The sequence below is a fragment of the Delphinus delphis genome, chromosome 1, assembly GCF_949987515.2.
Source record: "Delphinus delphis chromosome 1, mDelDel1.2, whole genome shotgun sequence".
Taxonomy (NCBI): Eukaryota; Metazoa; Chordata; class Mammalia; order Artiodactyla; family Delphinidae; genus Delphinus; species Delphinus delphis.
The window spans coordinates 80,654,059-80,671,210 of NC_082683.1; the positions used below are offsets into that span (position 1 = coordinate 80,654,059).

At 33.8% G+C, this 17,152-nt stretch overlaps 1 protein-coding gene across 1 annotated transcript in view; it reads left to right on the forward strand.

The window, feature by feature from the left end:
- RPAP2 (RNA polymerase II associated protein 2) overlaps positions 1 to 17,152 on the forward strand; it is an 84,787-nt gene that overhangs the window by 6,885 nt on the left and 60,750 nt on the right. Inside the window, exons 3-6 of the mRNA XM_060025559.1 lie at positions 919 to 1,033; positions 3,246 to 3,344; positions 3,552 to 3,617; positions 5,616 to 5,704. Of these exons, the coding sequence (XP_059881542.1) occupies positions 919 to 1,033; positions 3,246 to 3,344; positions 3,552 to 3,617; positions 5,616 to 5,704 (369 nt within the window). The remainder of the gene's footprint in view (positions 1 to 918; positions 1,034 to 3,245; positions 3,345 to 3,551; positions 3,618 to 5,615; positions 5,705 to 17,152) is intronic.

A 17,152-nucleotide genomic window follows, 5' to 3' on the forward strand; every position in this document is an offset into this window, starting at 1 on the left:
TCTTTGGTCCCATGGCAGTGGTTCTCAGCCCTGTTACACGCTAAGATTATCTGGAACACTTAAGAAAACACCAGTAACCAGGCCCCATCCTCAAAGATTGTGATTTAATTAGCCTGCAGTGGGACCTAAGCATGGTATCTTTTTAAAAAATCTCATCAGATGATCCTAAAGTGCAGCTAGACTTGAGAACCACTGTCCTAGGGCCATTGTTTGATCAGATAGCCTCTGCTTTTATATTCATGATGTGTATTCATGGGGCCAGCAAAGGCTGACAGAGTCCCACTGGTGCCAGGATAAGGTCCAGCCCTCCTAGGAAGATTGTTGTTTTCCTAAACTATATAGTCATATCAATATAGTTGTTTAATAAGACTTTACAACAAAAGTAAGTAAATACTTCTTTGCAGATATGACTCTGTCCTGTCAGACTGGGCCAGCCACTACTTAACTTTTGAGAATTAGCACAAAGAAATTTTTACTCACAAGAACAGCCGAAATCCTCTTTTACCTCTCCAGTCACTTCTGATTTCTAAAGATTTCAGGGGAAAACCTCCATTTTTAGGTACACACAGGAGTGATTGAGTATAAAATCTAACTGGCAAAAAGATTTCCCCTCATTTTCTTTTCTGTAGGAGACTTTAAGTTCTTCCTTGTCCTCTGAGCTCTGGAAGTCAAATAATCCTGTTGTTATGGCAGACATCAATGTGTGCAGTGTAACAAGTAGCTTGTTTCCTTTTTGAAAAGTATTGGATTGAAAGAAACAGCATTTAAAAATATACATTTAACTTAAATAGCAAAATAGTAAGTTGTTAGTGTTGTATTTTAAAATATAGAAAATTAGCTATGCTAAAACTTACAAGTAGAATAACCTTTATAACCTTTATAATATGTAAAAAAAAATACATATTTTTTTAATTTTAGGAAAGCCGAACTAGAAGCAGTTGTCAGAAAGAAGATTGAGTTTGAGAGAAAAGCTCTACATATTGTTGAACAGCTTTTAGAAGAGAATATTACAGAAGAATTCCTAAGGGAGTGTGTATGTGTTGATAAATTATTACTTTTGTTGTATAAGATCTTTAAATATGTGTAATGTGAAACTTCTTTACATTATTGAAATCTTTGAATCTATTGTCAGCTACATGCTATAGAAATTATGCATTTAAAAATAATCAACTATTATGCATTCCTTGTTTTATAGTGACTTTAAAATGCACTAAAGAGAGTGCATTATGCATATTAATGCATATTATGCATTAATATATTACTATATATTAATATATTAATTAATATATTATATAATATTATATATATTAAATTATATATATTAATATTATTATATATATTAATATATATTATATATATTATATATTATATAATATATATTATATATATTATATATTATATAATATATATAATATATATAATATATATATAATTATATATATAATATATATAATATATTTTTATATATTTATTTATATATTTTTATATAAAATATATAAAATATATTATATCTATATAATTATATTATATAGATATAATATATATAATATATATAAATATATATATTATATATATAATATATATTATATATATAATATATATTTTATATATTTATATATTTATATATATATAAATATATATTAAATTTAAAAATATATATTAAATATATATATTAAAATATAATGTATTTTAATATATAATTATATATAATATATAATATATATTATAATATATTATAATATATAATAATATATTATATTATATATAATATAATTATATATTAATATTTTATTAATATTAATTATATAATATATATTAATTAATATATTAATATATAATTATTATATATAATAAATTAATATATTATGCATGTTTTACCCCTTCGTGCTAGTTCTTTTAACCAGTCTGCTAATCTCAACCGATTTTCATTGCTTTGCACTGCTGATCCCCATGTCACTTTTCATATTCTGTATGTTATCCTATTTTAGTAATGGAAGATCGTTATTTTTGTTAATGTAATTTCATTAATTTTGATTTTTTAAAAACCTGAAATATAGACCATTTATAGTTTAACACATAAGAGAATTATCATCTGCATTAAAAAACTTTTTTTGTTTTCTTTAATGGCTTATTGCATTAAAAACTTGAATGGAAATGTCTGTTATATCCTCATAATCCTTAAGAGAAAAAAGAAATGGAAAATTAAAGCTCAGAAATTTTATTGCAGAAATAATTCTTAGTGTGGCTTAGAGATTTTCCTAAACAAGAGGAATATAAATATGACAATATTTAAATTCATATAGGTAACTGCATCAGAATCTCCATACTTGATGACTTTAAAGACAAAGACAGACCAGAAATGGTTTGTCTCAAGAACTGAGATTATTTGAACATGAAAACGTCAAAGGAAAATATCTGGCATTAGCTTATAACTATCACCTCACTGTTCTTTTCAGAAGATAGAAGATTTTGCACAAAAATTTGTTCAGGAGTCACAATGACACCTTTAGTATACTTTGTTTTTGAGATTGTGCTTTAAGAAATAGGTAAAATTATATCCTATTATTTTATTTGGTTTATTTTTGAGTAATACTTTTTTATTATTATTTAATTGTTTTTGGCTGTGTTGGGTCTTTGTTGCTGCACACGGACTTTCTCTAGTTGCAGCGAATGGGGGGCTGCTCTTCGTTATGGTGCGCTGGCTTCTCTTGTTGTGGAGCACGGGCTCTAGGCGCACGGGCTTCAGTAGTTGTGGCTTGTGGGCTTAGTTGCTCCGTGGCATGTGGAATCTTCCTGGGCCAGGGCTCGAACTGGTGTCCCCTGCATTGGCAGGCAGATTCTTAACCACTGTGCCACCAGGGAAGTCCCAAGTAATACTTTTTTAAAATAAAATATACTATCAATATTTTCCTTTGATATAGCAGTCACTGTAGCATCACTTCTTCCTCCTTTCATGAATTGTATAATCTACAGGGATGCACAGTCTACCATGGCAGAAATTTTTTGGGCTTTGTGGGTTTTTTTTTTTAATAATAGCTAACATTTTCTGAGTACTCAGTATGTGTCAAGAAGCGCTTTTTGAGTACTTTTCCTTTATTTTCTCTTCTGATTCTAACATCAAACCTATGAGATAGGTACTGTTATGATCCCTGTGTTTTCAGATGAGATCGGTAAAGCTTAAAGAGCTGATAAATAAACTTTTCCAATAATCTGGCGGGGGAAATGCCCCTCTCATTTCTTTATAGGGGAAGTTCATCACACCTGCTCATTATAGTGATGTCGTGGATGAGCGTTCTATTATCAAACTCTGTGGCTATCCCTTATGTCGGAAGAAGCTAGGAATTGTAAGTAACTACTTTTTTTTAACATGTAGACTTTTTATTTTTATATTTAGCAAAATACTGTGTAGAAAGAACAATAAATGAAACAGGTCATGAACTAATGATGTGGGTTAGCCAAAGATATGATATGTACATGACTTACTCTTGTTAACTGTAAAGTTCATGTTTGTTATTTGAATTCTTTTGTAAGCTATATGTTCTTTTCTTTAGGTACCAAAACAGAAATATAAAATTTCTACCAAAACCAATAAAGTCTATGATATTACTGAAAGAAAGGTAAGTTTAAAGGCTATTTTCAATGTGGCAGTTAATTTTTAATATTATACTAAATGGAATTCTAAAAATATCTGTTTAAAATCTTGCCTTTTAGAAAATAGCCATGTTAAAAGTTTTTCATTTATAAATATTTCATTCAAGATGTTTAAAAAAAACCTCTTTGCTTACACTTTACTTAATATGTGAACTTTTAAAAATTAAAAATGCATATTGGCACAAATTCAGGCGAGTGAATCATAGGACAGAGTAGAGAGCCAGAAACAGACTCACTGCTTATGTGGACACTGGACATATGACATCAGGAGTATTTCAGATCAGTGGAGAAAGGATGGATTTTTTTTTAATAAATTGTACTGGCATGATTAGTTATCCATATGGAAATAATGAAAACTGACACCTATTTCAGTGTACATACAAAGATCAATTTTAGGTAGGTTAAGGACCTAAATGTAAAAGAGATACCTTTTCAAAGACAGTATGAGAGAATATCTTTATAAACTTGGACTAGAGAGAATTTCTTAAATAAGATAGAAAACTATAGACCATAGAGGAAAAATTGATACATTTTTTTACATTAAAATAGAAAACATATGCTCATTAGAAGTTTCTTTAAAAAGAGAGTGAGAAGATAAGCTACAAATCAGAAGGAGTTATATTTCTCACATGTAACTGACCATAGATTCCTAACCAGAGTACGTCATCTATAAGAAAAAGACAAAGACTTAATTAAAAAAATTTTACGGAAGGAACTTGAATGGCTAATGAATATATGAAAAGATGCTCAGCCTTATCGGTAATCAGGGAAATAGCAAATGAAAACACATTGAGTTACATTTTTACAGTCCCCAAATTAGCAAAATTATAAAAACCTGACAGCATTAGTAACTCTGTATACTGCAAGTCAAATAAAAATTGGTACAACCTTTTTGAGCAACTGTTTGGCAAAGTCAAATTTGCGCATTCTTTGTGACCATTCTTTCTATTCTTTGGTATAAATCCTTGCCCATGTGCACAAGTATATATGTGTATAAATGTTCCTAGTAGGATAAACAAAATATGGTACATACATAGAATGGAATAATTATTTGACCTTAAAAAGGAAGGAAATTCTGACACAAGCTACAACTGACTGTACTTTGAAGACGTTATCCTAAGTGAGATAAGCCAGCACAAAAAGAAAAGTATTATATGGTTCTACTTATATGAGGTAATTAGAGTAGTCAAATTTATAGAGACAGAAAGTAGAATGGTTTTTGTCAGAGGAGGTGGAAATGGGGACTTATGGTTTAATGGGTGTGGAGTTTCAGTTTTGCAAGATGAAAAGAGTTCTGGAGCTAGATGTTGGTGATGGTTGCAAAACAGTAAGAAGGTACTTAATGCCACTGAACTATATACTTAAAAATGCTTAAGATGGTAAATTTTGTGTATTATACCACAATTTTTTAATTTAAAAAATTGTTATTAAAAGAAGGTTCATAGTAACATTGTAATGATAACAAAAAATTACAAACAACTCAACTGTCCGTAAATAGTAACTAAAAGGCAGTATACTTAGGCAATGGAATATAATACACAGTGTAAATGAATAAGCTATAGCTACACAAATGAGTCTAAAAAACATAATGTGGAACAGAAGAATACAAGAATACATGACAATATGATTCCATTTAGACAGAGTTTAAAAATAGGCAAAACCGAATGATATATTTTATAGGATATGTATGTAAGTAGCAACACTAAAAGAAAGCAAAAGAATGAATAACACAAAATTTATAATAGTGGTTACCTCTGGAGAGTGTGGAGAGTGATACCATTGGGGAGGGATACATAGAAGCCTTCAGAGGTACTAAATCTTACTTCTTACCTTGGGTGGTAGATTCATGGGTTTTCGTTTTTTTCTGTGAACTACATATTTATGTTTTATATTCTCTTCTGTACATAAGTTGTATTTCACAATAAGAAAAAAATAATTTGCTAGTTTTAAAATGTTCTTTTCAGTGTTTTTGCAGCAATTTTTGTTATAAAGCATCGAAATTTTTTGAAGCACAAATTCCTAAAACTCCAGTGTGGGTTCGAGAAGAAGAAAGGTAATTTAAATCATTATGTATACATTTGTTCATAAATTCTAATAATTTCTTTCTATTTTTTGAAATATGCAAAAAGTAGGTATAGTTTTCTTTGGAATGCATTTACTGTACACATTTTAATTGTGGGGAAATGGTTATATTTCAAGCAGAGCTTTTGAGGATTTTACACTTAAAATCAGAAAATTAATACATACAAATGTTATGTGTTTGCTGTTTTAGCTTTAAGCACAAAATCTGAACTTTGCTTCCTATTGTGATAGTTATTTCTATTAATTCTGTTAATATAATCCTGGGATAAGAATTATAAATTTTTTCAGAAGGTACTGGATTTTGGGATCCAACTGAACTCACTTTGTTGTTAAGAAACTATATACTAATGTTAAAAAGTTCAGGTTACTAATTTATTTAATCTGTATTAAAAATCGGTACAATATAAATTTAAAGAAAGCCAATTTAAAGAGTCATTTTTAGCAAAAAAGTTTATAGACATTCCTGGGATTTTGCCTTGTGAGAAATGTTTAAACATTTATAACATTTTATTAGTTGCTGAATTTGAAAGAGAATTTATTACTGAGGGGAAAATTACATAATATTAAAAAAGTAACAAAAATTATTCTTATGTAACTGAACTGTATTGTCTAGAAATTCCAAACAAAGGCTTAAATTAATGAGATAAAGTCTCAAGTAATTCATGTTTGATAGAGAATATTGTAACAACACAAGGCAGGGTTATTTGGGGTAAAATAGGATCTATGCTAAATAAACTTAAAGTCTTATTTGATACACAAGTAACGTGACACTACTGTATGTTCAACTAGCATTAATTTTACTGATGGCAGTACCTTTGCAGACACCTTTGCCTGCTGCTCCAATTTTGTGTGGTTCAGAATATGTAAAATATACTACAGTATGGCCTTTGTTAATTGAATTCAACGTAATGGAGACTAAATTGCTCATCATTTCTCTAGCAGCCTATCCAACTTTCTTGTTTGGAGGATAAAAGATTGTAGCATTGTCCAAAGTGACTGGGAAGCTAAGAGCACCTTTCTAACTATCACTTTTTCTCTTTCCTTAACATTTCTTTAACCAGCGCTGCCCATTATCTCCTCAGTCCTAATGACAGTGACATATTCCATTTCCCAGTGTTAAGACTGGTGTTTCCTTGAGTTGTTCTTAACTTTGCTTCCAGAGATCTCTACTTCTTGAAGTTAGCTCTCTCATTTAGCCCATACTCATATCTGCTTCAAAACCATTTATCAAAGCACCTTTGCTGTCATCTCTGTTTTCTTCAGATATAGTTATTGATACTTCCTTCAGCTAATTTAAAACAGTTCTTCCCTCTAACCTTTTCTCAAAATCTTACCATGCTCTCTTAAGAATGCCCACTTTTTCCCAAAGCATGAAGCTCTGTCATTTTATATTTGTAGTTCTTGAATTTCTACCATATCTATATGCCCTTTCTTACCTCACTTAAAAAAGAAAGACGAAAATAACCTTGGTTTCCCTAAACTAATCAATTTAATTTACATTTAAAATGTATAGCATGCTCTTACTACCCAGCAGGCTACACATGTGTAAAAACCAACCTGTGAGTTTAAATTTAAATCTCATTGGGATGACAAAACAAATACACATGAGTGAAACAAGTTTGTACTTATTCTAATGGGAACCTGTAATGTAAGTTAGTGAGGATAAAGCATTGCATAATGAAAAACTGTAAGCAGAAGTGAGAAAATAAACTCATAGGAATAGGCTGGTATTGGAAGTAGATAGTGAGAACATTAGCTCACTTGAAATAAGGGATATGTTTGGGCAAAAAATAGAAAATAATGATACGTATCAAGGAGCCAAGCTAAGTTTGGTATATCTTCAAGTCCTGGGGAGATATCAAGTGTTTTTGAATAGAATTTAGTTTGGCATTGGTGTATAAGATGAATTAAAGAGAGGATCATAATGAAAGAACTGAAAGGGTCCTTAGAGAAAATTTAATCCAACCTTATTATTAAACAAGCTCAGAAAGACTAAGTGTATTTCTTAAGCTAGTGATAGATTCTGAACAAGGCTAGGATTCTTTCATCATATTCCTCTTGATGGGAAGTAACCAGTGAGTAATCTATAAATATACAAATGTCACATTGCACATAGTGTAACTATAGCCCTTATTTATGTATAATACTTGTCTGTATATAATAACCATCTCAGTATTTTTCATATCTGGATGCGTCAGTGTTACCTTAATTTCTAAATTCTTAGGGGCAAGGATTATGTCAGTTTATCTAATCCACTAGAGGTCACTGTGTTTTCACAGAGAATGTTTGATATTTTTATGTGTGCTAATGATCAGAATTCTGGAATTCAGTATTCGTTTAAAAAGCTTGTCTAGCTATTGTACATATAAGCTCTACAGAAATGTGGTATTTTAAAGAAAGTCTGTTCACATATAGTATGGGGTATAACATTCGTAACCTATCTTCTTTTAAAGGGGAAAAATGGCTTTTTTTTAGATGGCAGCATTAAGTATTTAATGCAGAGATATTTTTATTAGCTTAGAGTGAGTTGTAATAAATAATAAGCTATATCACCATCATAATATTAAGTTATAATTTTATTAATATTACTATTTTTATTATAATTTAAAAATAAGAATAAATTTTAAAATTCACTCATAGAATTAGTTATTTTATTGTAATGACTTGCAAAATCTTTCTTTAATTGAAATATAGTTGACATATAGTATTATATTAATTTCAGGTATACTACATGGTGATTTGACATTTTCATATGTTATGGAATGATCACCACAATAAGTCTGTTAACCATCTGTGTCCATACAAAGTTATTACAATATTATTGAACATATTCCTCATGCTATACTTTACATCTCTATGGCTTCTTTATTTTATAACTGGAGGTTTGTACCTCTTAATCTACCCTTCACCTATTTCATCGACATTTGTTTGTTCTCTGTATCCATGAATGATTTCCAAAATTTTTGACCACTGTAATAAATGCATTTTACATTATCCACCACATACATAGAACTGAAGCAAAAGTTTTAGGAAACAGTTTTTATCCTCACTACATGAAAAGGCTCTGATATTTTCTACTCTGTTGCTTTTTTGAAATGCTGGTAGCAACCCCCTTAATTGGTTGGTCCTGATCTGTAGTGTTTGTTTGTTTGTGTAAATTTATTTTATTTATTTTATGTTTGGCTGCATTTGGTCTTCTTTGCTGCACGTGGGCTTTCTCTAGTTGTGGCGAGTGGGGGATGCTCTTCATTGCAGTGTGCAGGCTTCTTACTGTGTGTGGAGCACGAGCTCTAGGTGCACCAGCTTCAGTGGTTGTGGCATGCAGGCTCAGTAGTTGTGGCTCGCAGGCTCTAGAGTGCAGGCTCAGTAGTTGTGGCGCTTGGGCTTAGCTGCTCCGCGGCATGTGGGATATTCCCAGACCAGGGATAGAACCCACGTCCCCTGCATTGGCAGGCGGATTCTTAACCACTGTGCCACCAGGGAAGCCCCCGATCTGTAGTTTTAAGAGCACTGTTTTGTTGGATCTAGCTTAGATTTTTAGTTGTTTTAGTGTAAGAAAGTCTGTTACCAGCACTGAATCTTATTTTCCTCATTTGTAAGTAGAAAGTTGCATTTAACCTTAGTTCCCTTTAGTTCTAATGTTTTACAATTCTAAGTCAGTCAGTGCTGCTATAGTGAAAGTTTTCTAGATAAGGAAATGTCTCATTGATAAAAATGATGAAAATTAAAATGATCAGTATAAGCCTAGGGAAATTTATACTACCTTGTAGAGAAGTCTGTCTCATTTAAGGGTACAGAATACAGTATTAGAATACAAATTACTGACTAAATAAATTTGAACTCTTCAGTCTGTAAAAGATAAAGTCTGATAAAGGATTGAATTAAAGTTTTTAAATTATGAAGAAAAACCAAGAATTTTTTTTTTTTTTTTTTTTTTTTGCGGCATGCGGGCCTCTCACTGTTGTGGCCTCTCCCCCTGCGGAGCACAGGCTCCGGACGCGCAGGCTCAGCGGCCATGGCTCACGGGCCCAGCCGCTCCGCGGCATGTGGGATCTTCCCAGACTGGGGCACGAACCCGTGTGCCCTGCATCAGCAGGCGGACTCTCAACCACTACGCCACCAGGGAAGCCCAACCAAGAATATTTTATATTTTATAGTATGTCCAGAACAACTTGAAGTTTACATCTTTAGGGACACCATGGTCTTACATACCATTTGGAAATAGAATATTCAATTTGACAATTTGACTCAATTTGTTTTTTCTTACATTATTGTGAAAGCTAATATAAATGTATTCACCAGATTCTAAATACTAAAAACTATAGTAAAATTTACTATAAGATACTATTTTGTACCATAATAAACTCACTGCCTCATTGGTAAAAACCTATAAATCAATTTAAGAAAAAGTTAGACAAATTCATGAATTCTAGCTCCATACTTCTGTTGAGGCTTTGGAGTCAAAAAGGGTCTTCATTTTCGTTATTAAGGTAAAAATATCTGGAGTATATCTTTAGTGTCATGAATAACAGCAATGCTTTACACAAAATGTCTCCTGATGCTCTGTCAGAGACAAAACATTGACCATGACGCAGTATGATGCTTCTCATGTTGTGAGTTAGAAATTTTTCACCCACTTGGTGGCCAGAAACAGACCACATACAGTTTTGTTCCTCTGAGACGGTATGCTTGTTTAGGTAGTCATATAGTTACATTTATAAATCCTGTTTGGTTGACTGTAGGCTCTGACGTTGTTGAAGGAGGGAAATTTCTTGAATTGTAACATTAAAAAATCAGGAGTTAAAGCTGAGAAGGAAGGGCAAATGTTTAGATTCAAATTTTGATTTAAAAGATGAAATTGGGGTGAATGGTTAATGCTGACAGAGCTAAAAGCGCCATCATGTGGCCCAGAGTAGGGGATTTTCACACATGCTTCTTAGCAATAAACAGTATAATCTTAGAGGTGCGGAAGCCAAAAACCTCTGCAGAACAACTTCTATAACCTCTTCCTGAATAGTGTTGCTTGGTAGACAGAATAAAAACTTTCTGAAACAGGTTTTAACGTGTTTCATATTGTATTTGAAAAATTCCCACCACAGGGGGGAATTGTAGCCTGCTGCTTCTGTTGGTTTATATATAATACACATATTCTAAGTGATACACACACACCAAGGTCTTCTGGTGTGCTATTTCTAGTTTTAGATGTACTTTGCTAAAGTTACAGTTAATCATCTAATTTGTACTTTAGTGAAAATAATGTGAAAATGCTTATAAAGAAGAGCTTGAAGATATTCTTTAACTAAGATAGTTATTTTTTAAATTGAGCTTATCTGAATTAAATGTCTCAGGACAACGTAAACTTTGAAAGGAATGGAAGATACTTAACATTGATGAGAAATGGTAGTTTTAACAAAGAAAAAGCTTTTGAATTTCATCTAAAAAAGGATAGAAAAGAAAGAGCAATGTAACTTGGTGCCTTGTTTCTAAAACAGCTCATAGCAAAAACAAACTGAATTTTATATTGAACCTTTTGTCCAGTACCTCATTAAATTCAGTTTTGGTTTATCTTAGTGTCAGGTACCATTTTCCCTTTTACAGATTGGGAATCAGAGTATTAAAGTCACTCATAAAGCATCTAGAAACAATGTTCAGCATAGTTTTCTTTATGTGAAGTCAGAGAACTGAAACAAAGGAGAGGAAAATAGTAAAGTATATTGAATTCTTTTGGGAGGGGATAAGTAAAGATGGTATCCTCGCAACTTTTGGGGTTCCTTTTTCTGGCTTTAATTAGAGGCATCATGTTAGAAAGAGAGAACTTAGACTTTGAAAGACCTAAATTCAAATCCTAGATTTACTACTCGATATGTGTAGTGATCTTAGGAACTCAGTTAACCCCTCAGAGCTTCAGTTTCCTCATCTATAAAAATAAAGTTGTTAGTTACGTGAAGATTAAATGAAATAATAACCATGTAGCAGAAAGTATGGGAAGATGAAAAAGTCCTGGAGATGGTGATAGTTGCACATCAGTGTGAATGTACTTGATACCACTGAACTGTAGCTAAAAATGGTTTAAATGGTCAATTTTATGTAATGTATATTTTACCACAATTTAAAAAAAAAATTCACTTACCATATAATAAGCAATCAATATATGCTAATTTTCCCCTTCATTAGAGGTTTAATTTTCTTTTAATTCTTAGTGTTTTTCTCAAAAAATATCAAGTTGTATTGCTGGAGATTTCTCATAAAACTACTTAAATTGTATTCATGATTTAGGATAATGTTTACATTTTTATTACCCCTTGATTCAGCCATGCTTGGACCTCATTCTTATTTGGAACCATTCTGCCAACAAGATCTTGAAATAAGAGCTTCCCGTCTCTGACCACAACCTCTATCTCATCTGCATCTGTCACTCCTGAATGTGCTTTGTGACCTCGTTTTGACCTCCTGTCTCTACCTCAGCTCTATTCTTCTAGGTTGGCAGACCCTCATTAAATTTGTTTTCTTGAGTTCCACTATCAGCAGTTGTAATATCATCCTCTCAAACGATCCCAGATTCTTTCTCCCTTAACTTCTATTATGTCCACCTTCTAGGCTTCAGTCATCCTTCTTTTCTGTTGCTGAAGATTATTGGGTAAAGTTCTCAAATAAGATCATTAGCACTTTCGATATGCTGTCTCATTTAATTCAGTCCTCACAACATCCCTGAGGAAGTACCGTTACCCATTTTATGGGTGGTGAAACTGAGGCTTAGAGAGGTTTAGTGACTCTCTCAAGAACACTTAGCTTATATATCTAGATTTGGGATTTAAATGCAGATTTGTCTGGCACCAAAGCCTGCACTCTTTGCATTCCTGTGGCCCTGTTCCAGTTCATTCTGTCTAGTCTCAACAGTGTCCTCACATGTTTATTCTTTGTTTCTTAATGACTATGATACATTCAGACCTTTTCTCCTCTCCTTAAACTTTGAACCCCACCCCCAACTCCTAGTAGATATAACCTACTACTTAACTGAAATGATTGAGGGCATCCACCAGAAGCTCCTTCAACATTATTTTCTTCATATGCTTTCTCATTTCTCTGCCTCCTCGTTGCTAATGTAGTACCTCTGTGTTACCGTTTCTGTTCTCCTCTCACCAAGGCCTTGCTGTATGGTTTATTCCTATTTTCTTACTCTTTCAAACTCTCCTTTCATTCTAATTCTTTTTCCTGTACTTTAAAAAGGAAAAAAAAAATCCTGAAAAATATCCTTTAGATTTAGCAGTCCTGTGGTAATTGGTGATCTTAGCAAGAGCCATTTCAGTAGAGTAATGCATACAGATTCCAGGAGGCAGAGGGTTGAGGACTGAATAGGAGATACGGAATTGGAAATGATGAGTGCAGACTTCTTTAAAGAAGTCTGACGATGAAAGGGGGAGGGATTGTATGGCTCAAGGACAGGGTTGTTTTGTGTGTCTGTTTGTTTAAGAGATGGGCTAAGTTTAAGCATGGTAGTTTACTGAAAGGAAAGAGAAAAAAGGGAGAGAGGTTTGTGGAGTAAAACCTCAGAGTAAAATCCATAGGATTAGCCTCCAATGTCTTTATATACAAATTATATTGATCTTTATAGGCCCAGCTGAATCTGAAGCTTTTCTTCATTGGCTCAGCCAGAAGTTTTTCTTTCTTCTCTAATTTTCTGGAGCAGCTCATCTCTCTCTCATGAATTATATGATGCAGGAGTGTAGTTCTTATGAGCGATGCTGGCTGGCAGTGATTCCTGGCTTTACCACTTACTAGCTGTGTGACTTTCGGCACATTAGTCAGTCTTTCAGTACTCGGTCTTTTTATCTGTAACGTGGGATGGTGGTAGTAGCTATATCATTCTTATGAGGATTATTATTTATAAATATCTTGGAACACGTGCTTTCCTCCTACTAAATTGTAATGTCCTTAAAAATAGGAACCTATTCTTTGTATTACTTAACATACCCAACATAATCCATACATATAATACTTCAGAATTTTATTTTTGAAGGAATTTGTTGAATGATGGAATATGCCATGCATTTGCAGGTTAGCCATTTAGTTAGTATAAGAATCCAGTTGAGAATCACTTTGTCTACACATATTTTTTTTTCCTTACAGTGATACTCAGATCCTGGTGTAAGACCAAATACCAGACAGCTGCATGGTACTGAACCTTGATAATTTTAGCCAGGAAGACTTGGGCGGGGAAGTGGGATAGGAAGAGTGAGAGAACTACAAATGGAAGTGGGAGGAAGTAGTCAACAGGCAATAAAACACTCTGTTGTAAACGTTAGCATATTATTTAGTATGCTAAAAAAGCTCTTAATGGGAGTTATAAATACCCCCTGGAGTAGTCAAGGCTAGTCACCATCCAAGCAGTGTCATTTGTTTTCTTTGAGTAACACCAAACCAAAGTAGCTTCTGTGACTAGAGTTTTCGTGAGTGGGAAGAAGGAGGGTAAACAGGATAATTTGGATGATTGGGAAAGGACACACCTCGATTGGCTGAAGGACTAAGGAAGAAGAAAAAATAGATCAAATTTTTACTGTCAAGGAACTTACTGCCTATTGCCTTATCTTGTCTTTTTCTTCTAATTTTTTTATTATTGGTCTTGGGGGAATTCCTGAACTGCAGGGAAATCTCTAGAGCAGGGATGTACACCTCCTGATGTGTGGTACTTAGATGTTTAATGGGAAAGAATGCCTTGATCAGTTAGCAGTGCCTCCCATAGCTAAGGAGAGGATTGGCAACAAATCATTCCCTGCAGTGCCTAGTATGCTTGCGACTGAACAAAAGATGAATGGATTATCTAGGCAGTAGTTATATGATTGATGCTGTGATGTTTAATTATATAGAAAAATACTTGCAACTGATATTTTTGATTGGTAGCCTTTAAATGTCATAACTCAAATGGCTTCTGGTTCCATCTATCCATTTAGCTTGACTTTTTTAAATTAATTTTTATTGGAGTATAGTTGCTGTACAATATTGTGTTCTTTCTGCTGCACAGCAAAGTGAATCAGCTATATATATACATATATCCCCTCTCTTTTGGATTTCCTTCCCATTTAGGTCACCACAGAGCACTGAGTAGAGTTCCCTGTACATAGGTTCTCATTAGTTATCTGTTTTATACATAGTAGTGTATGTATATCAATCCCAGTCTCCCAAATCATCCCACCCCTTCTCCCCGCTTGGTGTCCATATGTTTGTTCTCTACGTCTGTGTCTCTATTTCTGCTTTGCAAATAAGATCATCTATACCATTTTTTTTCTAGATTCCACATATATGCATTAATATACGATATTTATTCTCTTTCTGACTTACTCTGTATGACGGTCTCTCGGTCCATCCACATCTCTGCAAATGACACAATTTCGTTCCTTTTTATGGCTGAGTAGTATTCCATGGTATATATATACCACATCTTCTTTATCCATTCCTCTGTTGATGGACATTTAGGTTGCTTCCATGTCCTGGCTGTTGTAAGTAGTGCTGCATTGAACATTGGGATGCATGTATCTTTTTGAATTATGGTTTTCTCTGGTATATGCCCAGTAGTGGGATTTCTGGGTCATATGGTAGTTCTATTTTTAGTTTTTTAAGGAACCTTCATACTGTTCTCCATAGTGGCTGTATCAATTTACATTCCCACCAACAGTACAGGAGGGTTCCCTTTTCTCCACACCCTCTCCAGCATTTAATGTTTGTAACTTGACTTTTTTTAATCAAAGATTTTTGCAATATGACCTTCATTACAGCCCTATTTTGCCCTTTAAATGGGATTTATGTTCAGTGCCTTAGCTTCTCTTTAGTGCACACCTATGTTCTTGTATTTTTTTCTATTAATTGACTTTGTTTTTTACTTTTATTATTATTATTATTATTTTTTTTTTTTTTGCTGTACACGGCCCTCTCACTGTTGTGGCCTCTCCCGTTGTGGAGCATAGGCTCCAGATGCGCAGGCTCAGCGGCCATGGCTCACGGGCCCAGCCGCTCCGCGGCATGTGGGATCCTCCCAGACCAGGGCACGAACCCGTGTCCCCTGCGTCGGCAGGCGGACTCTCAACCACTGCGCCACCAGGGAAGCTCGTATTATTTTTTTTAATTAATTTATTTGGTTGCGCTGGGTCTTAGTTGTGGCAGACGGGCTCCTTAGTTGCGGCTCACAGGCTCTTTAATTGCAGCTCACAGACTCCTTAGTTGTGGCTCGCCAGTGCCTTAGTTGCGGCATGGGAACTCTCAGTTGTGGCATGCATGTGGAATCTAGTTCCCTGACCAGGGATCAAACCCGGGCCCTCTGCATTGGGAGCTCAGAGTCTTATCCACTGCACCACCAGGGAAGTCCCAGTCGACTTTGTTTTTTGAGCAATTTTAGGTTCACAGCAAAATGGAGAGGAAGGTTCAGAGATTTCCCATAAACTCCCTGCCCACACATATGCATAACCTCCCCCATTATCAGCATCCCCCATCAAAATGGTACATTTCTTACCATTGATGAGCCTGCATTGACACATCATTACCACCCACATCCATGGTTTACATTAGGGTTCACTCTTAGTGTACAGTTTGGGGTTTGGACAAATGTATAATGACTTGAATCTACCATTACAGTGTCATACAGAGTAGTTTTATAGCTCTAAAAATCCTCTATGCTCCACCTATTCGTCTCCTACCCGCAAACCTCTGTAACCCCTTATCTTTTTCTGTCTCCATAGTTTTACCTTTTACAGAATGTCATATAGTTGGAGTCCTATAGTATGTAGGCTTTTCAAACTGGATTCTGTCACTTAGTAAAAAGCATTTAAGTTTCTCCCTGTCTTTTCATAGCTTGGTATCTCATTGCTTTTTAGCACTGAATAATATTTCATTGTCTGAATGTGCCTAGTATTTATCCCTTTACCTATTGAAGAACATCTTGGTTACTTCCAAGTTTTGGCAAATATGAATAGAGCTGCTGTAAACATAGCACACAGGTTTTTGTATAGACATGTTTTCAATTCCTTTGGGTAAGTACCAAGGCATATGATTTATGGATTGTATGGTTAGAATATGTTTAGTTTTGTAAGACGTCTCTAAGATGTCTTCCAAAGTGATTGTACCATTTTGCATTCCCACCAGTAGTGAATGAGAGTTTCTATTGCTTTACATCCTCACCAACATTTGATGGTGTCAGTGCTCTGGATTTTGGCTGTTCTAATAGGTGTGTAGTAATATCTCATTATTATTTTAATATGCATTTCTCTGATGATATATGAGGTGGAGCATCTTTTCATATGCTTGTTTGCCAGCTATATATCTTCTTTGGTGAGGTCTTTTGTGCATGTCTTTGTCTGTTCAGGCTGCTATAACAAAATAGCATGGATTGGGTAGCTTAAAAACAAGAGGAATTTCTTCTCATAGCTATAGA